Source organism: Eschrichtius robustus, chromosome 8, assembly GCF_028021215.1.
Source record: "Eschrichtius robustus isolate mEscRob2 chromosome 8, mEscRob2.pri, whole genome shotgun sequence".
In the NCBI taxonomy this organism is placed as follows: Eukaryota; Metazoa; Chordata; class Mammalia; order Artiodactyla; family Eschrichtiidae; genus Eschrichtius; species Eschrichtius robustus.
Window position 1 is genome coordinate 108890640 of NC_090831.1, and position 25350 is coordinate 108915989.

The 25350-nt window shown below is 36.5% G+C and overlaps 1 protein-coding gene across 5 annotated transcripts in view; it reads left to right on the top strand.

Annotated features, from left to right (window-relative positions):
• MKLN1 (muskelin 1) overlaps positions 1-21248 on the top strand; it is a 353982-nt gene extending 332734 nt beyond the window's left edge. For 4 of the 5 annotated variants that reach the window (XM_068549469.1, XM_068549467.1, XM_068549471.1 and 1 more), the window contains 2 exons: positions 4805-4859; positions 13551-21248. In XM_068549469.1, coding sequence (XP_068405570.1) covers positions 4805-4859; positions 13551-13672 — 177 coding nt within the window. In that variant the 3' untranslated portion in view covers positions 13673-21248. The remainder of the gene's footprint in view (positions 1-4804; positions 4860-13550) is intronic. The other variant, XM_068549470.1, reaches the window with a different exon arrangement.
• Positions 21249-25350: the final 4102 nt, after the last annotated feature.

A 25350-nucleotide genomic window follows, 5' to 3' on the forward strand; every position in this document is an offset into this window, starting at 1 on the left:
AGGTCCAAGAGGTAAGAGCAGGGATTGGCAGAACAGGTTATGAATGACTTTGTAAGTCATTATTAGGACTTTGGCTTTTACTCTGAATAGGGAGCCGGTTCAGGGTATTGTCCATGCAGAGGAGTGATATCATCTGCTTTATGTTTTAATTTGGTCACTCTGACTATTGAGAGTAGACTAAAAGGGAACAAGGATGGGGGCAAAGAGAACTATGAGGGAGGTGTAGAAATCTAAGCAAGGGGGATTGTTGCTCAGAGCAAAGTAGTAGCAATAGAAATGGTGAGAAGTAAAATAGATCAGATTCTCTCTCCCTCCCTCCCTCCCTCCCTCTCTCTCTCTCTCTCTCTCTCTCTCTCTATATATATATATATATATATACACACACATACATATATATACACACATATATATATGTATGTATGTATGTATATACTTTTTTGGCTGCATTGGGTCTTCGTTGCTGCGCGTGGGCTTTCTCTAGTTGCAGCGAGCGGGAGATACTCTTCGTTGCGGTGCATGGGCTTCTCATTGTAGTGGCTTCTCTTGTGGAGCACGGGCTCTAGGCACACGGGCTTCAGTAGTTGCGGTGCGTGAACTCAGTAGTTGTGGCACGCGGGCTCTAGAGTGCAGGCTCAGTAGTTGTGGCACACAGGCTTTTAGTTGCTCTGAGGCATGTGGGATCTTCCTGGACCAGGGATGGAACCCATGTCCCCTGCATTGACAGGCGGATTCTTAACCACTCCACCACCAAGGAAGTCCCCTCAATATATTTTAAAGGTAGAACCAACGGAATTTTATGATTGGATGTAGGGTTTGAAAGAAATTACTCCAAAGTTTTGAGCCTGAAAAACTAGAAGGATGGAATTACTGTCAACTGAAATGAGAAGGTGGAGCCTCCTGACTGGAATCAGGAGTTTAATTTTGCATATGTTCAGTTTGAGATGCCTGTGAAACAGCCAGCTTGAGATGTTGAAGTGATAGTTGGATATTCAAGTCTGAAGCTGGGGAGAGAGGACTGACTTTATTCAGATTGTGTACTATTACTCAGTACCTGTTGAAACTCTAGGCCAGTACATCGCAATGCCACTTATTTAATTGGATGGTTAAAATAACAGTTTTCTCCCCATCCTTCTGTTTAGAGCCAATGAAGTTTATCTTTCATCTTAGAAGTTAGAAAAGAGCAACAAATTAACCCCAAATAAGTATTCACTAGAATATAGGAAATTAGTAAAATAGGAAACAGTAGAAAAAATGTAAAAAGTGAAAAGTTTGTTCTTTGAAAAAGTGACTAAAATTGGTCAACCTCTAGCAAGACTTACCAAGGAAACAAATAATGAAAACATAAATTATCAACATCACAAATGAAAAGGGGAGATCATTACAGCCCTACCTACATTAAAAGTGTACTAAGGAGATAATATGAACAAGTTTGTCAACAAATTCAGCAACTTGATGAAATGAACAAATTTCTTGAAAGATACAACTTACCAAAACTAACACAAGAAGAATTAGAAAATCTTAAGGAACTCCATATCAATTACAGAGATTGAATTTGTAATTGAAAACTTTCCAAGAGAGAAAATACTAGGCCTGGATGGCTATATCAGTAAATTCTATCAACCCTTTAAGGAAGAAAAAAATGCCAATTTGGTATAGATTCGTAGAAATCAGAATAAGACAGAACACCTTCTAAATCCTTTTATGAAGCAGCTTAACTCTGATGTAAAAACCCAAAAAAGACATTACAAGCAAAGAAAATTACAGACCAATACCCCTGTGAATGTAGATACAAAATTCTTAAGAAAATTTTAGTTAATTGAATCCAGCAATATATAAAAAGGTTAATGCACAATAGCCAAGAGGGGGTTTATGCTAGGAGTACAAGGTTGGTTTCACATTTGAAAATCAGTATATTTCACCACATAGGCAGAATGAAAGAGAAAAACCACAGATCATCTCAATAAGTGAAGAAAAGCATTTGACAGAATGCAAAACGCATTGATGATAAAAATTCTTAACAAACCAGGAATACAAGGAAACATCATAAATCTCATAAAGGACATCTGTGAAAAACATACAGCTAGTACCATAGTTAATTGTAAAACATTAAACCCTTTCCCCTAAGATTATGACAAGGAAAGGTTGTCTGCTTCAACACCTCTATTTAGCATTGTGCCAGAAGTCCTAGCTAGTACGATATGGTAAGAAAAAGAAACAGCATATAGATTTGAAAGGAGGAAGTAAAATTGTTTGCATTTTTAGATGACAAAGAAATTAAAGAATAGCTAAATAAATGGAGAAATAAATCACAGTTGTGGTTTGAAAGACTAAAAAGTGTTGAGATGCCCATTCTCCCCAAATTGGTTTATAATTTAATGCAGTTCCTTTCAATATTCCAGCCAGTTTGGGTTTCTTTGTTGTTGTTGAGGAGATGGACAAACTTATTCTAAAATTTAGTCGAAATGCAACGGCTTTGGACTAGCTAAAACAATCTTGAAAAAAGAAAAAGTTGGAGGTCTCATACTTAATACCTGATTTCAGGACTCTGTATAGAGCCATAGTAATCAAGGTGGTGTGGTACTGCCTTAAGGATAGACAAATAGATCAATAGAACAGAATAGAGTTCAGAAACAGACTCATATATATGCAGTCAGTTTATTTTTTTGACCAGAGCACCAAGTCCAATAAGGAAAGTTTTTTTTAACAAATAGTGCTAAATAACTGGATATCTCAACCCCTATTTCACTCTTAACACAAAAATTAAGATGGATTATGGATCTAAGTATAAAACCCAAAACAATGAAACTTTAAGAAGAAAACAGATTATCTTCAGAACCTTGGGATAAGCAAAGCTTTCTTGGACATGACACAAAAGGCACTAATCATAAAAAGTTGACAAATTGGACTTCAACAAAATTAAAATTTCTACTCATTAAAAGACACTATCAAAAAAAATAGATGAGGGAATTCTCTGGTGGTCCAGTGATTGGGACTTCAGGGTTTCACAGCAGAGGGCCTGGGTTCGATCCCTGGTCGGGGAACTAAGATCCCACAGGCCACACTATGTGGCCAAAAATAAAAAATAAAAATAAAAATAGACAAGCCTCAGACCAAATAATATCTGCAGTAGATACGTCTGACAGAGGACTGATACCCAGAATATATGAAGAAGTTTCATACATTTTTAACTCTTCCTTTTATCCCATTTTTTCCTAACTAATTTGTGCAGTTTCTTACATTCAAGGGATCATTAATCAGGTGACTGATACCTGAAATTTTAAAGGCTACAAGTATTAAGTGTCAAATACGTCCTGAAGAATCAGTGGTATCAACTGCTCAAGCCTCGCAAAGTGCCAAGTAAACTCCACTGAGATTCTACTCATTTGTATACTCTTATTCCTTCCTTTAACTTACCTGTTTTCCAGTATCCTCATTCAAGATAAATATGAATAGTTCTCCTAAATTTTTATTTCTTTACCAATTTGTTAAAGTACCAGTGATGCAATAGTTTTATCTTATTTTGTCATTGTTCAGTTGCATTGTCTGATTTAAACTAACTCTGGCTGGCCTGGGAATCTAATCAACACTTACAACATTTTTTCAATGTAAAAAAGACCTTTGAGCCTTTATAATTATATAATAATACAATTATATATGACCGTGGAATACCAATCTAAGTTGTAATTTAGGGGTGGCTTATGCATAATAACCATGCTTTTTTTCTCAGAGTTTGATTTACACAGAGACATCAGGTGTTTTACAGTAGCATGCATTTATTTTTGAAGTGAGAATTCATATTTACTAGAAGTTCAATAACTGTGTACACAGGGCATCAGTCTCTCTATATGTGATAGATTCCCAAATGAGTAATTTTCTTTTTCTTTAATCGAAGTATAGTTGATTTACAATATTATATTAGTTTCAGGTGTGTAAAATAGTGATTCAATACTTTTATAGATTATATCCCATTTAAAGTTATTATAAAATACTGGCTATATTCCCTGTGCTGTACAATGTATCTTTGTAGCCTATTTATTTTATACATAGTAGTTTGTACCTCTTAATCTTATCTCTGTCCTGCCCCTACCCCTTTCCATCTTCCCATCGGTAACCACTAGTTTGTTCTCTCTATCTGTGAGTCTTTCTGTTTTGTTTTATTCATTCATTTATTCTTTAGGTTCCACGTATAAGTGGTAACATCTAGTATTTGTCTTTCTCTGTCTGACTTATTTCACTTAGCATAATACCCTCTAGGTCCATCCATGTTGTTGCAAATGGCATTATTTCATTCTTTTTTATGGCTGAGTAGTATTCCATTGTATATATATACCACATCTTCTTTATCCATTCATCTGTTGATGGACAGTTAGGTTGCTTCCATATCAGGCTATTGTAAATCATGCTGCTGTGAACATTGGAGTGCATGTATCTTTTCAAATTAGTGTTTTCATTTTCTTTGGATGTATACTCAAGAGTGGAATTGCTGGATCATATGGTAGTGAGTAATATTTTATATTTCAGTTGACCTATTGTTCCTTAATAAATACATACTTTAATATATTTTTAAAATAAAGTAATTCCAGGACTTGGTCTAGTATTTTGGAAAATGATAATAGCAGTCCACTAGAAAAGTCAGCATGTTGTTTAATCTAAATACGGTGTTCTTCTAGCCACTTTTTGGTGAATAGACTTATGCAACACATGTGCGGAGACATCCAGTGGCTAATGAATGGTCGAAATTATAGGAGTTTTTTCTCCAATGTGCTTACCTAGCTAATTTGCTTTTTTCTCTTCCCCTCCACAGTTTCAGCTCCTAGCTTCAGCTCTGTTTAAATCTGGTTCAGATTTCACAGCTCTAGGTAAGTATTCCAGTGTAATTTATCCGGCCATATGCCCTAGAATTTGGGAGGTTGGATTTTGATTTCTTTTAAATGAAACATCAGATGAGATGTCATCCAAACAAATGATGCAAGTTTCAAGGTAGCATGCAAAATTTCTAATAACCTGCTACAAGGTTATTTTCCAGGCATCAGTCACCAGTCCATGGATCAGTTTGCAGTTCCTATTACACCAATTGCTGGGTTATTATGCAAACAGATGGCAATAGAAGCCTGATCAAAATAAATTAATGTGTATAACGTTGTTTTGGAATGCAGACTGTATTACTGATATACTTACCATGAGTTAACACTTGTTGGTTGAATGGTTTTCCTCTCAGTTTGTTCTTTGTGAAATTGTGTGGTGTCAACAGAATGGTGATGGAGTGGGCAATGAAATAAATGTTTGGGAGCAGAGGAACGAATTACCTCTTTCCTGATAATGGGTATTTTTGTATGTTGGTATCTTAATTGTTCAAGTGTTTCTCAAGCATCCCAGATATGGGCATCAGTTTTCACTTCGTAGTACTCTCATTTAGTATTAATGAATTATTAAAGTAGTTAAACTAGATTGCAGTAAAGTGGGGAGTCTGTAGAAGTTCCAGAATCCAGAGCTTTAGTCAGGTGAATTTTCAAGGATCTTTTAGTTAGGATAAGTCATTATAGCTTCAGTTTTTCAACAAGATAGTAGCCTTTTGAAGTATGGGAATTTCCAGCTTTCCTCTTGTCATTATGCAGTCACACAGTGAATGCATATTAATCTCATTGATGCTGGTGCTATTTTTAATTTGCCTTAGAGTCGAGCAATAGTACCGAAATTTTCCAGTGTATGTAATATAAATACTTCTCTTTATCTTTGGAATTAAATAACACTTTGGAATATCAGTTTAATTTCTTCATTGTTTGACCTTTTGTCTCTTAAAGGTGAAACATACCTCAAAGGAAAAAAAAAGAGACATACAGTGATGGTGTTTCTCACTGGGATGGGAAATAGTAGCAGTGTCTCTTGGGGTCTTGCCCTTTGTTTTGTTTTTTCTTAATGAGTAATTGAGGCTACTCTACTGATCAAGGCAACTGCAGTCCTGAGTTCTAATTCCAGAATATGTAGGTTTCCACAGGGCAAGAGGACTGCTATAAAACGTAACTCCAGTAGGTTCTCCTAAAAATTTATATAATTGTTTACCACTATTCCATACACTCAAAGGGCTTTTAAAAAATGTTTTCAGGTTGTTAGAAATCTCAACCCTGAGATGGAGAGTCTAGTTATAGGCATTATTTTAGAAAGTTCACGCCCTTTTGAATTTTATCATTTGTAACAGGTTTAGTGATACAGGAACTGAGAGCCTTGCATATAGATACTCAGTTTGAATAAATGTGTGCCTTGTTAAGTATGGATACTGCAGCCCAGAGCCATTATTTCTATTTTAATGGTGGACAGCACTGAAATATCTCTGGCTGACTTATATTTAGCCTTTAGAACAAGAATTTTTTGGCAGTCATTTGAATATGTTAGACTGGTGTCAGCAAATGTTTTACTTTTAGCTTATTAACTCCCTTCTTCTTTCTCTGCCCTATTCACTGTCAGCTAATATATTTTGTCAGGAACAGTTTGTTTTAGTTGGATTCTAAACTTCAGATACACTGAGATCCGTACAAACACAACAGAAAAAAATACAAAAAGGGAAATTTTCTGTGGGGTTTTGTTTCCTACCTGTCTGAAGGGAGGCAGTTTAGTAGTTAAGAGATAAGAGTGTAGTATAGTGGTTAAGGGTCAGAATCTAGGTTTAGATATCAGCTCTGCCACTTGCTAATTTTAAAAGTGACTTTGAACAATTCACCTTTCTAAGCATTAAGTTCTTCATCTATAAAATGGAGGTAAGCAGAGTACTTACCTCAAGTTGTTGAGAGAATTAAGTAATTATGAAAAACAACAAAATGAAATACTTAGTAAGTGCTCCATTCAGGTACTAGTATTACTACCTTCTTTATAAATGTAATCTTTGTAACATTGGTGAATTTGGATGAGGAGCAAATTCAGGTTATATGCTAATTTTAATAAGGAGAAATTTGATACATTATTTATAAACAAAAAGTACCTTTCAAAAGGTTTCATGCCTATTTAGAGTTCCTGGTTCTTATTCTCATTCATTTTCTGTCTGATTGTTTTACCTTTACGCCACTTAGAATTGAAATCTAATGGGTTATTTTATGTATAGATGTATACACTTTTCATGTATAGATAACTGAATATTTTGTTTTCTAAATTATGTCCTGCCAAATTTGGCTCAACCAAACTGTCTGACTTCCTTCAGAATTCATCCAGTTTATCTTAACCTCTTAGAATTAAAGTATTTACTAATGTTATATGTAATTTAAAGATTTAGAAAGATGGAAAATGATTTGCAAACAGCTGGCATTATCTTAGTTTTGAAAAATGACTGACTTCGGAGAAAAATAACCTTTGGGGATCTTTAGCTTAGAGCTACTGTGTCTGTGTCTGTGGCTGTGGGCACTTTGAAGCTTGAACTTGGGCTTTCTGCTAATTTTAAGAGCATATTTTCAGCAAGGTATGTGACAGGGAAAATCTGGTCTGTAGAAGCATATTGCCTTTCTTGGTCTTCACACCTTTCTTTAGAAGTTTTATAGTCCGTATGTGATGTGCAAGTATGAATTCAGGCAACTGTTTAAAATATTTTATGTCTAAAGTTGCAGTGCTCTTTGGCAGTGTGTTGACATTCGTGAATGAGGAACCTTAGGGGTTTCACAGCATTTACTGTGCCCTTTTAACCTGTATACTTGTACTAAATCCACCAAACTTAGATTTCAGCAAGAGACTTTCTTCAGCCTCCTGTCTTTAGCCCACATGTTTACAGGTGATTTTTATATAATAATGAGTTTATTTTAGAAATAAGAAATGTAAACACAAAGAAACTTCTATGTAGGAGAAAAATGAGAATTCTTGCTATTTCTTCCTTATTACCATAAATAAGAAAAGCTACCTAGCCTGTATAGGATGTTAACTTAAAAGTATATTCCTGGGGCTTCCCTGGTGGCGCAGTGGTTGAGAATCTGCCTGCCAATGCAGGGGACATGGGTTCGAGCCCTGGTCTGGGAAGATCCCACATGCCACGGAGCAACTGGGCCCGTGAGCCACAATTACTGAGCCTGCGCGCCTGGAGCCTGTGCTCCGCAACAAGAGAGGCCGCGATAGTGAGAGGCCCGCGCACCGCGATGAAGAGTGGCCCCCGCTTGCCGCAACTAGAGAAAGCCCTCGCACAGAAACGAAGACCCAACACAGCCAAAAATAAATTAATTAATTAAAAAAAAAAATCTGTTAAACAAAAACAAACAAACAAAAAAAAAAGTATATTCCTGGGGCTTCCCTGGTGGCGCAGTGGTTAAGAATCCACCTGCGAACGCAGGGGACACGGGTTCAAGCCCTGGGCCGGGAAGATCCCACATGCCGCAGAGCAACTAAGCCCGTGCACCACAACTACTGAGCCTGTGCTCTAGAGCCTGCAAGCCACAACTACTGAGCCCACGTGCCATAACTGCCGAAGCCCAAGCACCTAGAGCCCATGCACTGCAAAGAAGATTAGACCTCGCTTGCCACAACTAGAGGAAGCCTGCGCACAGCAATGAAGACCCAACGCAGCCAAAAAAAAGAATAAATAAAATAAATTAATTTTTTTAATAAATTTTTTAAAAAGTATATTCCTAATAGGTCACTTTCTTTTAGAGCAGTCATTGTCTTCAGTCACAGTAGTAATGATAAAGTGATAGCTAATATTTATTGAGCACTTACTGTGGGACCAGGTACTATTCTAAACACTTTACATGTCATAACTCACTTAATCTTCATAATAACCCTATGAAGTAGCACTAGTATGATCCCCTTTTATTATATGTGAAGAAACTGGAACACAGAGAGGCTAAAGTAAGTTGCCCAGGAAAAGTGCTAGTGAGTAGCAAAACCAGGATTCACACCTTAGTAGTTTGGCTTCAGAACTAAATCACTAACTGTACTACCTCTCATTGAGCTTTACCAGTTTCCACTACTCTGAGCGATAAGTTCCTCATTCCACTGTATGGTGAAAATGAAGTGAGAGAAACAGTAGTTAGGAGCATGAGATTTAAAATCAATGCAACCTTTTTTGTCCTGTCTCTACCATTTAAGTAGTCATGTTGCTGTTGATGAGTTTCCTGGTGCCCTACCCATTTTTAATGTATTTTTTTTTTTTAATATTAAGATTCTGTTTGAACAACTTCCCTCAGTCCCTGCCTGCTTCCCTCAAATGTAACCACTTGTATTTGGCAGATCTTTATACACCAACATACAGGTAGAGTTGATTCCCATTATTCACAGTAATAGTCTATGAAGTCACCTATAACACTGAATTGGTGAATACTGACCCTTTGCTCCTATGGAAAATACAGAGATAGGTTCCTATAAGCCTCTTGTCACAGACTTTTTGTCAATTGATTAATAACACAATGTTGCTTTCTTTCAACAGGAACACACCTTACTTGTGTATTTATACTGTTGATTCATTAATATTGAACTCACACCAACAGCACTATAACTCATTCCTGAACGAAGCTTATCTAACGTGTATGTTCCTCATAAGGCACATTGCAGCCTTCTTGCCTTAGGAACACTAGCCATCACTTCAACACCACACTTGGGGGCCATTTTAAGCAGTGAAGTCACCAACAAAAAACACAGAATGTGAAGAACATGACACCAAGTAGACTGTGAAAAGGAGACTTGTTTATAGTATGAGAGCTGAAACAAGAAGGCAGAGCATTACCTAGTTGACCTCAGTTGAGAACATATATTTACATGTGGTGACTCAAATTTTTGCCACTCTGTGTATGTCTGTGAGTGACCACAAAAGTGGCACAAATACTGATTTGGGGGTTACAAATTTTAGCACGTAAGCAAATGTACAAATATGGAATCTGTGAATAATGAGGATCAACGGTATATATGTACACACACACACACACGTATGGTTTTATGTTTTCTGGTTTTATTTATTACATAATATAAAAACATGTATCCTCCACATAACTTTAAAATTTAATGATGTGGCTTGGAGGTGCTTACATGAAACTATACTAGATTTATTGTATTTGTAAGTGATACACAATATCCCATAATAGGGCTCTACCATAATTTAACCATTCATCTAATGAGAGTGTAAATTTCAAGTTCCTTACTGGTAAAAGGTGAATAAAAATAAAAGGTTCTTTTGAGGATTAAATGAATTTAGCACATTGCCTACAATTTAATAAGCACTCAGTTAATAAAAATAAATGGGCTTTGGAGTCAGATAGACCTGGGTTCACACTCCATTCGCTTTCCTCACCAACTGTGATGCCTTATTAAATGACTGACTCTCTAAGTGTTTCATCTGAAATTGGAGTTTATGGTAACTGCTTTGTTGGGTTATTTTTGTGACAATGAAATGTCATACATAAAGAAACTAGCATGTAGTAGAGACTCGGTGTTTGTTTCCTTCCCTCCTAAATCATTTGATCTCATGAAAATGGCATTATTTTATAGAGTACTATCACAGAATCAGTAGCTTCTCTTAAAAATATAATGTACCACAGCATTTTTACAAATAAAATAAAATAAAAGATGTGAGAAGCCCTAAAGTTGAATAGGAACAGAAACAAACATGTTTATCAAGTTGGTAACATAATTGCACAGTAGGGGAAAAAAGAATTAAACCTTTTTAAATACAGCTTAGACTATATACTATCAGTGAAGTATATTCTAAAGACGATAAAAGCAAGGAAATCTTGAATTTTGCTGGTAATGGTTTGGGTATAGTAATTCTGGAACTTGTTTTGTGTGTTTTAGGTTTAACAAATGAATAAGTATGATGATATTGCTGGGAGCAGGTTTTCCTAGTAGGAGAAAGGAGCTATAAACATGGAATGGAATAAGGAGAGGAAGAACTCTGTGAGGTTCTTAAAAAACTGAATTAGCAATAAAAGCATGGACTAATGATTTTGGGTATTTTTAAAGAGATGTGTGTATAATATGTGTGAATATATGTATAGACCTAGAAACAACACCACCCCTGGCAATTAGCACAACTGATCTTGGTTTCTAAATATCATTCACCACTAAAAGGAATTAGGGTTCCTGGGGAAAATGGCGGACTCCAGAGCTGTGTAAATATAAGCTTGGAGATCTTACTGTGCCAGAAAGTAAGGAGGTACTCAAAAAGTAATGGGGATATTTCAAAAAGATACAGAGGGAGAACATATGAGTATTAAAATGAATAATGACAGGAATGGATATAACCTTTTGAACAAGAAAATGACTCATGAGTATATACTAATGCAAATAGAGAAATAAAATGAAGGAAGGAAAAGGAAAACTCTTCTTTGCAATTAAGGTCATCCAATGAATCTAGAAGGAATTGTCGAGTAGGAAATCACCATCATATGCATAATAATTGTTTTAGCAAGAATCATCAGTTAATGCTAAAATCATTGGGTGCAGATCTGTTGGAGAACAGGATATTTGCACAGTTTCAAACTATCTTCTCATCAATATTTTATTAACTGCAAAGGTAGAAAAGTACACATTTACATTGGAGAAATCTGTCATACACCAGTTTAACCAGATGATCATAGTTAACATCCTCAGTATTGGGACAAACTGATACCACATGCCTCCTAAGATGATGCATTGGGAAGGAAACAGCATCTCTGTGTAGTGTTCTTGCCAACTTCATAAACTGAATCTGATCATAAGGAAGCAATCAGACACCTCAAATTTAATACATTCTACTACATTACTGCTCTTTGGTTTTTTTATAACAGTGTCACAAACAAACAAAAAAAAAAAACAAAGAGAGGTTGAGGAACTATTCCAGCTAAAGAGATTGGATAACTAAATATAGTGTTTGATCTTGAATTTTAGATTAGTGGGGAAAATGACTATAAAGATTTTCGGGACATAAATGTTAAATTTCCTAAATTTAATATATAGTAGTTATTTAAGTGAATGTTCTTGTTCTTAGGTGAAATGAACTCAAGTATTTAGGGGTGACGATGTCTACACTTTACTCCCAAGTAGTTCCACAAAAAAAGTATGAGTGGGGTATACAAACACACATAGAGAACAGGAGAGAATGAAAAAATATGTGGCAAAATGTTAACAGTTGGTTAATCTAGGTAAGGATATATGTATATGAATGTTTGTTGTACTATTCTTGAAACTTTTCTGTGAGTTTGAAATTTTTCAAAATAAGTCGAAAATAAAGCAATTTAGAAAACTCAGAAAAACTTAAAATAGAAAAAATACAGTCTCACCATTCAGGGGTAACCTTTGTTTACATTTTGGACTACTTCCTTCCATTCATTTCTGTGATATAGTAGTAGGCTTTGTTAAATCTAAAACTCATCTCAAAGAAGTAAACATTTGCCCTCACACTTAAAATAGTAATAATTTTTTTTTTTTAAATAAGGAGGAATGTACCTTTCTTGAGACATTGTTTATTTTCCTTCCAGGAAACTGGTATCCTTGGCAATGTTCTTTCTGTTCTGTTCATGGTCTTTACAAGATTAAAAGGCAGATTGCATCTAAAACTGTATTCTAAGTTAACTGAAAATCAGTCCAATTTGAAATAGTCTTCACTGATTATCATGGCATAAAGAACTTTCTGGCACTATTTCTGTTTCTGATGGCATTCAGTAGGCCTCTCATATTCAGTTAGCCATCTCAGGAATGGGGAAAATCAATAGACTACTTTATTTTTTCATTTTCATTCTTCATATGTGCATAAGAAATTTGAAACAGCTGGGGGAGCAATACTATTACTGGCTGACTAAAGGAAAGAGTCATCTCACTGAATATTTCCTTGGCTGGAGTAAACTTGAAAATTAAGTGTTTACTAGATATTAAGGGGGAAAAAATCTTATGGTTAATGATCTTAGCCTTAGAATGTCTTTCACTAGAACATTCATCTAGATAAAAGTTCATTGCTCTCTTATTTTTCACATGATGTGTGCCTAGCATAGAGCCTGATGCATAGTACCATAAATACATGGTATTTCCTATGTGCCAGGTATCGTTCTGTGTGTTATAGATATACTTCTTAACCTCAGCTGTCTGTATTTTCACTCAGTTCTCTGAGACTTCTTGCAGCTCTCTGGGGCTTAATGATTTTACACTACTTTCTAAAGACCCCTTTCATTCTGATTATATTTTTATTATCAAAAAATTTTTAGTGCTCAAAAGCATTAAAAAGTCAGAAAAGAGGAATGAAAATTCCTCAGTGGACTAGAAGAGGAAAATGCTTATAAGGAAAAGAAGAGAAATCAATATTAGTTACTAAAGTACTAGTCATTCTGCTAGGTGGTTTTCACATAATTGCATTTAATCTGTACTGTAAACCTACGACATAAACAGGATTATCACAGATTTATATCTGAGGAAACAGTTGAAGAAAGGCTGATTACCTTACCTGAGATCATACCAGTGCTAGGTAGTAGAACTGGGATCAGGACCCATGTCTGTCTGGTTTCAAAGCCTGATTTGGTTTTGGTTTTTCCATGATACATTGCTGCTTTTCTCAACTAGCTTTTCTGTTACATGTTGAGTTTTAAACACAGTGGATGAGTTTCTTTATATCTCTCCTTCACCAGGCTTTTCCGATGTGGATCACACCTATGCTCAAAGAACTCAGCTCTTTGACACCTTAGTAAATTTCTTTCCTGACAGCATGACTCCTCCTAAAGGCAACCTGGTGGACCTCATCACACTGTGACTGAAGAGTACCTGGACAGAAATGGAGCACAGGAGTCTGCTTTCAGTATTCTGGATTTCAACTCTATTGACTCACAATTAGGCTGCAGTGACTGAGGACTGCACCAGAATTTTGAAGGGATCTTTGCTGTCACAAATTTTAACCCTCTTCCTTCACACCTGACCTCAACCCCATAGTCCTCATCCCATTCCTAAATTAGGCTAATAAAGTGAAATCGGTATACTTTCCATTTAAATATATATATATATTTTATTACTTTAACTTTTAAGAATTCATGAGTATAAAAGAAAAAATCAGGCAGTATACCCTTTTCTGATTTTTATTTCATTTTTATAAAATTGGGGCAAGTAAGCACTGTTCACAGACTCAGTGCTACAAGAATTGGAATTTTGTTGTTGGGTTGTTCGGCCTTTCTTCTCTCTCCTTCCCATTTCACTTTACCTTGAATCACACAGCTGCTTGTAAGTGATATGTATCATTTGTTTACCTCTTCATTCTTAACAGTATATAGTTCTGTAGGGCAATTGATGTATGTTTAAGTGATATATATGTGTCTCCGTTGACTAGAGTCTTGTATTACATTAAACAGTAGGAGGAACAGAGGGCTCTAATTTACGCTCCTTGTCATAGAACTAAAAAGTGAAACCTGAGATTGATCCACACACTTATCTGAGATTGGTATATAGTATTTCTATAATGATATATTTTATAGTGGGTATTACAAAGCTTTGAGTCACCGAAACCTTAAACTGAGGAGCGAATATAGTTCAGAACCTTTAAGAGCCATTCTCAAAATTACCAGCAGGAGGATTGTAGTTGTGATTAGCATGTTCATTGATATCTCTGTAGTAATTTTGGAAGAAAATGACTCATTCCCCTGGTAGAGCTGTGCAGGACCAGGGCTTCGATTTCTTCCTTGTGCTATCTCTTTATAGCATTTTCATTTGGGAGGATGGGTTCCAGAGCTACGTTTTTGTTTATTTTCATACACATTAGCTCCCTACATCTGCTTCTATATACTGATATTTTAAAGAATAATGGTTTGTAATTGTCCAGTGGAATACAGCTGACAGGCATTTCATTAAACACATAGACCAGGCTTTTTTAATGGAGAAAAAGAAAAATAATGGTGCAAATATTTTTTATTAAACTAAAAGGCAGATGGGCTTTTCCACTGTTCCTTTTTTTGTGAGGAGTGGTGGTATGTATTGTTCCATGAGGTGCTGTGGAATGCAACATAGGAAATTTAAACCTGGCCAGTGCTTACATTTGCTCAAAAAGTGTGCTGTATGCAACTGATACCCACCATGCTTAAAGCAGGCTAAGTATAATAAATGTCCATCAGTCCAGTGGCTCTTCCAAGTGAATGACTTTAGAGAATTTACTGTGTCCCCGAATAGCAAGATTAGGCCTCACCAAAGAAAGAAGAAATTGAATTGCACTTTTGAAAAGTCTCATGTATAGGAATGAGACTTTGAGGTCCCTCTTCAGTCTGTCATTATTGCATGGTTTCACGTCTTTGGGGGAAGGACAGAAGTATATTTGTCCTAGTTCTAGGCTTGAATCTTGGACTGCTTGGCTTTCCAAGCATCCCAAAGCAATCAGTAGTGATTTATTAAACAATTAGATTTGTTCCTTACCTTGTGAAAGATATAGTACATAATTCAGTAAGTACCAAGTTGTGTAGCTGCAGAATAACCAGTTGACTTTACGGGTGAGCAAATAGAATCTGCCTACATTCTTAGGCAGTTTCATTAAAAGATTTCCCTGACAGTCAAGAACATAAAATATTAATATTGCTAATATTGTAGCCTGTTGAACTCATTTCATGGAAACAGGTTGATAGGAAAGAACTTGATAAGAATTTCTAAATGTAAAAGCTCTAGTTTTGCTCACTGTGAATTCTGGCACTTCAAAAACCATAACCAAATGAAATTGTGCTTCCCTCCACCATTTATTTTTATAGTGCTTTTTTTGGTCATTTTTTCCCGTTCCTTAGATTCCATATTTGGAGGAAACTCAGTTCTTGAACTCAGTGATTTTGTTTGTTCTTATTTTTCTCTGACTCTCTACTGGTTGTTTTCTAAACATGCTTGTTCTAATTTCATCTTTCCTCACTTGAAGTGGAACCTTTTCCCTTTTCTTCACTTAACAGAATTTTTTTTTTCACTAACATGTTTAAATGGGGTTGAGTCATAGCAAACTGTTCAGTGTTGCTTAAGTGACATAGACTGTATTTAGGAAGTTATTGACTAGGTAAGTCAAAATTTGTACCCTGGGGCTTTAATGAGGCACTGCTGGTAATGATTGCAGGAGAATGTAGGCTTCATTATATCCGTGACCAAGATTGACACATTGCTCACTTTCGACATCAGAACCCTGATATGAAACTTGTTTATATGTTTAGTGAGGAGCTACATGTATTTCCAAGTATTCCAGCACTATATTATAATTTAAATAATCTAATTTGGTATTTATATACATTTTTTAGCCAAATATCTATGCTTTACTACTTAAAAATTCTTTCATTCTAGCTTAGTGAGCCCCAGATTGAAACATTAGTTAGTGCATTAGTTAGTGGGGTACAGTTTGCTCAGTGTCACTATCCCTAGCTTCAGTTTCATCCCCATTTCTCCTTTTTCCATGGAATATATTATTCCAGAATAATAAACTAGAAATAATTTAAACTAGAAATAAACTAGATCTCTAACATTTTCAGTGCTTATACCTTATGAGAAATTAATTATCTGATTTGCAAGATACTTTCAAAATGCAGTTGCATTTTGTGGAATGACAGAGACCTCATGTGGCCAGCTTGATTAATTCACATATATCAATCTCCTGTGAAGCAAAGGAATTCAGATTTGGGTGCCTAACTCTGTGCTAAAGCAGACAGTATTAACCTTTAGCAAGATTGTCTTTTCAGACCTGGTTTTCATTAAAACTGACTTATCCATGTCTAATAAGCAAAAACTGATAGAAAACATTAGAAAGTTAATACACTGATTCATCACAGAAAAGCTTGTTGGCTTTAGAGCTCAGTTATTTGTTTAAGATTGTAAACTGCATTCTTTGGTGAAATATGTCTTGAATATAAATGGTTTGCTAGCTTATCTTTCTAGTGGATCTTTTCACATCTGCCTTAAAAGTGCTATTTAGAGATACATTAGCAGAGTTTCATGTAATAAAACAGTTTTAAAATCTAATTTATAAACAAAAACTAGTTTGAGGTACTTAATCATTGGTGAGAGATTGAGAATGATGCTTAATGAATCAGAAAGCACTTAGAAAGGAGTATGTTTCTGATTTTATTTTCTGAATTAAACTCAGTGTCATGGAAGGAGTTACCCTGTAATTATTCTTAATACAATATGAAATTCATTGGATAATTGTGGGTCATTTAATTTTTTCCTGGGTGAATGTTGTGTTAACTCTCTAGCTGATTGAATGTTGCAAAGCAGTTGAGAATTATGGTTTGAAGTGATTTCTATGAGAGAGGATCATTACAATGTGTACTTTAAACAACATCATCTAGCTGTAAAAAATATTCCCTTTGTAACCCTTCTTTTCTGAAAAAATACATGTTCATATGTAATTTCATCCTTTTGCAGAAATTCTGGCCTGAACTTTCACTAACTTTTAAATTCTTAAGATAGTCCGTAATCTAAGATATGCAGGCTCCCTCAGAAAAAGTTCATAGTTATTAGAGGGGTAATCATAGAGGGTCTGCATATGACAGTAGTTGTAGATTAGATCTTTGGGTTCTTCCACTCAAAATTTTTGTATTCCTTATTAGTCAAATAACATTATTCTTTTGTGATTTTTGACTATGGCCTACATGTCCCTGTGATTTGTATTATTGCTGAAATGACATTGGCTGCCCAAAACTTCTAGTCTAGAGGTATTTCAGTTGAAGATGGAAGTTTCAAAGTTTGTTGAAATAATTAATTAGGAGCCACCTAGATCAGCTGAATGGTGTCACCACCATTTGTTTTGATGGGGAGGACTCATGATTGTAGTTTATTGATTTCTTCACCAGATGCTCTTTTTATCTTTCAAAAAAACCGCTATCTTAAGAGATTTTATTTATACATAATTTTTAAACCTTGATTTCTTCCTATCCCACAAATACTGTGAATTGTTTCCATTATTTTTCTTAGCTAAATCCTCTGACAATAGATTTATAGCACTTAACCTAAGGAGTCATTAGAGGTTACAGTAAACCAGATTTTCTCGTGGGGCAGAGAGAGATGCCCTTGTGGGAAACCATATCACTATGTCTTTTCTGTTAGGTAGAACTCTAAAGTTATAGATCTTGAACTGGATCCCAGTTCAGAACTTAAAAACCTGAAAATCAAAGGGTAGTTCTAGTTTATCTTCCACAATAGTCATTATTTGGAAATAATTTTTACAAATATATACTATCATGTCCTCAAACACTGCCTAGCTTGATTGAAAACAGAATGTTATGTGGATGTTATCTGAGAGCTATAGGGTCAACAACAAAAAGGGAGAAATGTTTAGTAGGGAAGTAGACCAGTTGTAAGGCATCACTTGTAATTATGAACTAATTTGTCTTCTTTTTTACCTTTTTATCTGCTGTTTAGTCTCAATGAATTATTGTACACAATGTTAGACATTTGTACACAATGTTCTGTTTTGCCTGTCTGTGGCATTTTCACTTGGAGGTATTGAACCTCAGGAACAGAGCTAGAGAGGAGAATGAGGGTATGTTAAAGAAGGAAAAATAGGAGCTTTTTGCTCATGGATTTGAAGGTCCACAGATCTAAATGAGAAAGAAAGCTCTTCATTTCTAACCCTAAATTAATTTAATGCAGTGCTGAGAAGAAGACTATCAAGAGGGATCAAAGCTCAGTTCTGAATAGTCTTTGGAAAGCAGCATTTCTTGGTTAGTTGCTTTCCTCACTGTCTCCCAAGTAGCTGATAGAGATCTCAAAACAGAAAACCCAGTGTGATGGGCTCTAGCTCTTAAACTAGGTGAGCAGTTTCTTATGTACAGCCAATTCCTTGATAAGGATTCAGAGGGAAAACCAGCAATAAAACATTTTAACATGCAGTTTTGGGGCTCCCAGGGGACTTGCTTTTTCATGGAGTTTAAGCTCTTGCTGCAACACAGCTCTGTACCATCTGGGATGCTAGCATTCACAGCGGTTAGTTTGGATATCTGAGCTGTCTGCCATGCAAATACCAGCCCAAGGAGATCATCATTCTTCAGTTTCATTCAGTGCTTAATGAATGCCAAATTAATTGGCAGGAAGGAAAAACACTGTGTGATATAGGAACAGGCCTGTGTGCATGATTAAGGAGTTACTCAAGTAGCCAATTTTGAGCTTAATTTCTCTCCTTTGTTAACAAATCTCAAGAAAGGCTTTGATACAATTTAGCTAGTGTCATTTGGTTGGTGTTCATTTTCTAACCCTTTAAAATAGGAAGAAAATTGTCATTTCGTGTTTAACTTCTAACCCATACAGAATTGAACTGACATCAATTTAGTTTCCATGTTTTAAAATAAATTAATTATACATAATCCAAAGGGTCTCTGTTTATTCTACTTTTCCAGGAAATACATGAGTTCTGGGCTTGGCAGTAGAAGTATTTAATAATTTTGGTTTATTCTTTAGGTTTCCTCCACATCTGTGAAGTGATTAATTAAATTAGAGAAGGTATTTAGAATAAGTTCAATTCCATTGCAACTGGCAGAGCTGTATAAATTCATTTTGCAACAAAGGAGAGGATCTTATACCATCAGGACCATGCCATCAGATTTTGGCAAGTGACTGTTTTATCACATTGCCTTGTAGTTTGCTATTTTTTCCTTCTTAAGATAAAAGGGAAAACTGAGGACAGAGATGTATAACTTTACATTTTTTATTTTTTATGTTTATTTTTTTATTTGTGTTTAACATCTTTATTGGAGTATAATTGCTTTACAATGTTATGTTAGTTTCTGCTGTATAACAAAGTGAATCAGCTATATGTGTACATGTATCCCCATATCCCCTCTCTCTTGCGTCTCCCTCCCACCCTCCCTATCCCACCCCTCTAGGTGGTCACAAAGCACCAAGCTGACTTCCCTGTGCTATGCAGCTGCTTCCCACTAGCTATGTATTTTACATTTGGTAGTGTATATATGTCAGTGCTACTCTCTCACTTCGTCCCAGCTTCCCCTTCCCCCTCCCTGTGTCCTCAAGTCCATTCTCTACATCTGCGTCCTTATTCCTGTCCTGTCCTTAGGTTCATCAGAACCATTTTTTTTTTTAGATTCCATATATATGTGTTAGCATACTAACTTTACATTTTTTTAATTGTCTACTTTAGAAGTCTTAGGGTACTTGCACCTTTATAAAGGCTTAGCTTAATTTTACACATAAAGATTAACTATACTTGTAAGAGCACTGAATAGAAAGTTATAAGACATATTAAAGTAATTGTCTACCCAACCCCAAATTTGATAGTAGGATATCAAAGTCCAAAAGTTTAAATGCAAGTAGTCTTCTATGGGGAAGGTATATGTTTTTAAAAGTCATGCACATGGTCTCCTTTTTGAGATATTTTTTCCTTTCCCAGAAAAATGATTTTGGTGACCAGTTGTAAACTGATTTCTCCCTCAATTGTAAACCACCCATTTAGAGAAATAAAAGTGGACTCACTTTCTTAAGCATTACATTTAGCCTGACCAAGATATGCTGTGATTGTGTTATTCTTCAAGCCAGCTTGCTTTTTTGACTTGTCATAAAATGTCTTTTGAATTGAATGAATTAAATAGTATAGTATTAATTTTCTTTTATGTATAGCTCAATTTAGAAATTGCAAAATAATGAGACATTTTTCTATGAGCAGATTCTTTTATGGAGATAGGTTTTTCTTTTTAATGAGATTTCTTCCCTGTCACCACTTCAAAATCTATGTACAGCTGAGTCTGCAGCCTCAGAAGAAGAGTACAGGAAAGCTTAGGGCCTCCTTTTCTTGTGTTGTTCTTGGCAACAAACATGATTCCACCTTTTCAATGGAAAGATGGGGTGGGTCTGTGTGTATGTGTGTGTGTGTGTATACTTATTGGCCTGAAATTGAGATCCCTTTAGGTAGAGATAGATCCTCAAAACCAAAGTTGGACTGCAAATTAGGTTGAGGAGGAAGGTACAGCTCCATCCATAGCCAGTAGACTCTGTCTGTCCTTCTGGGTCTCCTTATTAACGCTATGGATAGATAGCTCCTTCTCTGTTAGAGCATCTCGTGGACTGGAAACATGGTGTCACAGCATCCAGCTCATCTGAAAGTTGGAGAGTGTTAAACATCCTTTATGGGACTTTTAAATAAATAATAACATTTATTGATTTTTGTAGTTATGAAAATGTTTATCATAGAAATTTAGGAAATTACTAAGTGTGAAGAAGGAAAGCCACTAGTATTTAACTGGTGAGACTTACTTATTTTATTTTTCCTGACTTCCTTCTGTTATCCAACATGGTAAAGGCCAGAAAAAGTAAAAAAAAAAAAAAAAAAAAAATTTTGACAGCCATTCCTCATTGTCCGCAAGCATTTTTCTCTACCCTTACTATATTCCTTTAAAGCATTGCCCTTTTCTAGACAAACAGTCTGAAAATAATTCTGTTGATATGTATCTTTTAAGCCTAAACTATAGATGTAAGATACTACCCAAAAGCTATAGGGATCTGCCTTGTTCAGGTCATTGGAAATTTTATCTCTAAGATTAATTTGAATTTTTAAGCCCTTTATGCACCATGATAGACATTTGGAGCATATTCATACCCATGAAGAGCTTTCTGTTTAGATGGACTTTTTAATATAACCATAATTAAACTCACACCTAAAAAGGATGAGGTACTTTTCAAAGGCCAAAGGAAAAGCAGAGAAGAGCAAAGCAAAACAGATGAAATGAACGTAAGTATATAAATAAGGAGTCCTTGAAACAAGAGTTCCCTTACTGTGCTTAGCAGATGTCTCTCCAAAAAATGTATTTCTCTGGTTACCAGCTAAGATTTAGAGTTTTATATTTCATGAGAATCCTTTTCTTAATATGTGAAGGAAAAAACTGCAGCCTTTCAGGGTTCTACTCCTTCTTTTACCCTCCTCTTCTGTATCCTCAAGTACCTAAATCAGAAAGGAAATCATGAGGGAAATCTGAAACAGCTGGCATAAACTAGTTGTAGTTTTTAAACAGAAATGTTTTTGGGCATCAGGTGTCCCCTAATATCATTATTGTTCTAAGTCGTCGTTGGGCTGTGTGGAGTGTGTTCCGTAATCTTCCCCATTCCCCTCATCATCCTCTCTGTTTTATCTTACTTTTGCCCTATCTGTATGGACTTTTTAGGGTTTTGTTTGTTTTGTTTCTTAGTACAAGTAATGTTCTGATCCCAGGTTTGGTGAATGTGTTTAACACTGCTTTGTGAATAAATAAGTGATCTGCTGAACAATTGCAGTTGTAGAATTATGTTGTATGTAGTGTACATATGGAGAAAGAATGTATTTTGTTCATTTTCTTAATAAAAAGTTATATATGGACACTACAAGATGTCTCTTGTGTTTCATAAAACTACTTTTGAAGTCAGCTTTTTAAATGTTTACATACTTTGCAGTTAATATTTTTCCCTCAAAAAGGTGACTTTTATTCAGGCAAACAATATGTACTGTAGAAAGACCTTGTTTTCTTTGAGACAGTGTTGAAATAAAGAAGTTCTGGTGGATCTTACAAAGTTTCTAGGGGAAGTTTCCATTTTTAAAGAGCACTGGTGGGCTTCCCTGGTGTTGCAGTGGTTGAGGGTCTGCCTGCTAATGCGGGGGACACGGGTTCGAGCCCTGGTCTGGGAAGATCCCACATGCCGCGGAAGCGACTGGGCCCGTGAGCCACAACTACTGAGCCTGCGCGTCTGGGACCTGTGCTCCGCAACAAGAGAGGCCGCGATAGTGAGAGGCCCGCGCACCGCGATGAAGAGTGGCCCCCGCTTGCCGCAACTAGAGAAAGCCCTAGCACAGAAACGAAGACCCAACATAGCAATCAATCAATCAAAAAAAAAAAAAAGCACTGGTAAGTGATTTCATAAAATGGTGTTTTCTTAATCTGCTATTAATGACCAGTCCTATTTCATCTGTTTTGTAAATTTGGACTTGTGTTTCCCAGATATTCTTTGAGGGGGGGCATACCTTGTACAGGATAGGAACTAGAAGAAAAAACTGAACTGAAATAGAAAATTAATTGTAGAAAAGATAGTAAAGAGAGAGAAACTGGAGGTGTTGCAGAGATTGGGAAAATTCTGGATCCCTGTCCCCAAAGAAGGGGAAAGAAATTTTAAGGGCTGAACCTTGAAAAAAAGTAAACTCAGAAATATGCCAAACAAAGATAATTGATTGTCCGGGTTGAGTTGTGTGAGCTTTCCAGACGGACTCTCAATAACAAGGAGCTCTCCTCTTGGCCCTTTTCATCTCCTGATCTGATTTACATATTCTTGGCTCTGTGTGTGACCCTGCATTCTGCAGTAAGTTAGTTGTCAAGTGATTTTATTCAAAGTAGGGATTACGTTTTCTCACTTCACAAATCAAATAATCCATCTTACTGCATAGCTTTCATTTCTAGAGTGTGCTTTGAGCATGGCCCATAAGTAACATTTCTTTGTGTTCAAAACAGGAAAACGATGTGCAGTGATAAGGTAAGGAATTGGCCTTTCCTGGGTTAATCCTCCAGAGAACTAACTCAAAAGGATGGAAATGTGGGTCATCACCTCCTCTCCCTTGATGTACTTGTCATCTGGTGGGAAGGGAGCAATAAGGAAAGAGGGCTTTGTATTTAACACAGTTGAGATGCCAGCTGCTCCCACGTCAAGTGAGTGTCGAGACCTACAGGGGACTTACCTCCCATTGGGCTCTCACCTAGGAAAAGCAAAGGCTTTCAGTTATATCCTTTCCAGAAACATTACAAGGAAGAAAGAGAGAAAAGCTATAGTAGAAGTGGTCTGGCCACCACTGTGCTAGTAAGTTTGATGTTTGGCAAAACCTAAAAGGCGAGATTAGGACACTTGGTAATGTCTGTAGCACGCACGTGTTGTATACCTGCCCTCTGAACTTGGGCTATAAGGATGGGTAACCCAGGGCAGGAGTCAGGAATCCTAGGCTTATTTCCAGATCCACCAGTGACTTCTGTGTAGCATTGGGCACAGTCTCAACCCCTTTGCCTTTCTCTCTTAGTTTTAAGCAAGTGTTGGCAGCAGATCCTGTTTGCTAGGATCCCAGTGACTTTTTAATCTATAAAATGCCAAGGTCATTGAAAAATAACTAGCCATCTCAGTATCATTCCTTTTCATTATAGTAGCCAGTCCTGTTCTTTATCTTTTTCCCTTGGGGTTCAAAATAAATGTGTGGTTTGGGAGGGAGCTTGTAAAATGGGGGGGTTATGAGTGACAGAGGCATAACAAATTAAAAATGACAACTGAGAGTGCCTCTTGGTTGGCAGGGCAGGGAGCAGGGGGAATGACCTATTCAGGAAAAGAATGGAGTCTTAGGTCTTTGTGACCATGATAAACTATGAGTCATTCTCAGAACAGTGTGCCTCGAGCATGGCCAGAGCCCTGCCTGAGTTCCTGGTGCTTGTACTCCTTTCTGTATCCTTGGCACACTCTTGAAGTTAACCTCAAAATACCTCTGGCCCACCCTTAAGGATGTTAACTGCTTTCAGAACTGCTGTATAAAGGGAAAATCATATTGTAACAGTAGTTGCATTCTAGAAACGTACTTTGTTGTTATTGGAACTCGAGCATTAATGTGGTGTTGAGAAAAGAATGTAGGACTCAAGAGGGAAAAGATGTAGATTCAGGGCCTAGCAGTACCATTTAAGTAGCTGTGTGATCTCAAAGAGAATCCTTAATCTCTGTACCCAATTCCCCTATTGGTAGAGTGGTGACAGTTCCTAAATAAGATGTGTAAAAATGTTTTGTGAACTGTAAGATGCCAGGCAAGAAGAGACTGTTGTATACCAACTATGAATGTGAACCAGATTCACCTGACAGTTTCCCTTCTGCAGGTCGGGAATGATAAAGTTTTCTTCTTGCAGTGCAGAAACATGTAAATAGATAATACCACCCCAGGAGATGAAGAGAATCAGAATCGTCTTTGAGCGATTCCTTTCCTGAACCTCCTTCATCTTCACTATGTCTGCAGGTAAGGGACAGGCAGAGGCTTCTTCTGACAAGTAAACAGATCCTTTTATTGGCGTAACAGGGCCAGAACAGAATCGTTTGTTGATTTTTTGTATTTTTATTTGCCTTGTCTCTACACCAGTGTTTTCATACCTGACCAGGGTTCAGCAGCCCCCTTGGGATCTTTGGTGGTGGGTGAGTCACAATTTTATCTGAGGCCAAAATAGAGGGAAGGAAGAGGGTAAAGCATTGGTAAAACTGTTGTGAGGGAAAATGAGGCCCTTTCAGTTACGATCACTAGAGCAGCCTGAGATAATCTGGAGAACTTGTGGATCCCCTTTTTCCTTTCAGCTTCCGTCCTTCTCTTTTTGTGTCTGGACCTGCCTAGTTAAGAGGCATAACCAAGAGCAGAGGTTGCTGCACTATGTCCTCAGGGGCTTCAATGATGAGCCTCGTGCACAAGTGCAGAATGGAAGCCAATCAGAGCAAAATACTAGGACTTGAACCAGC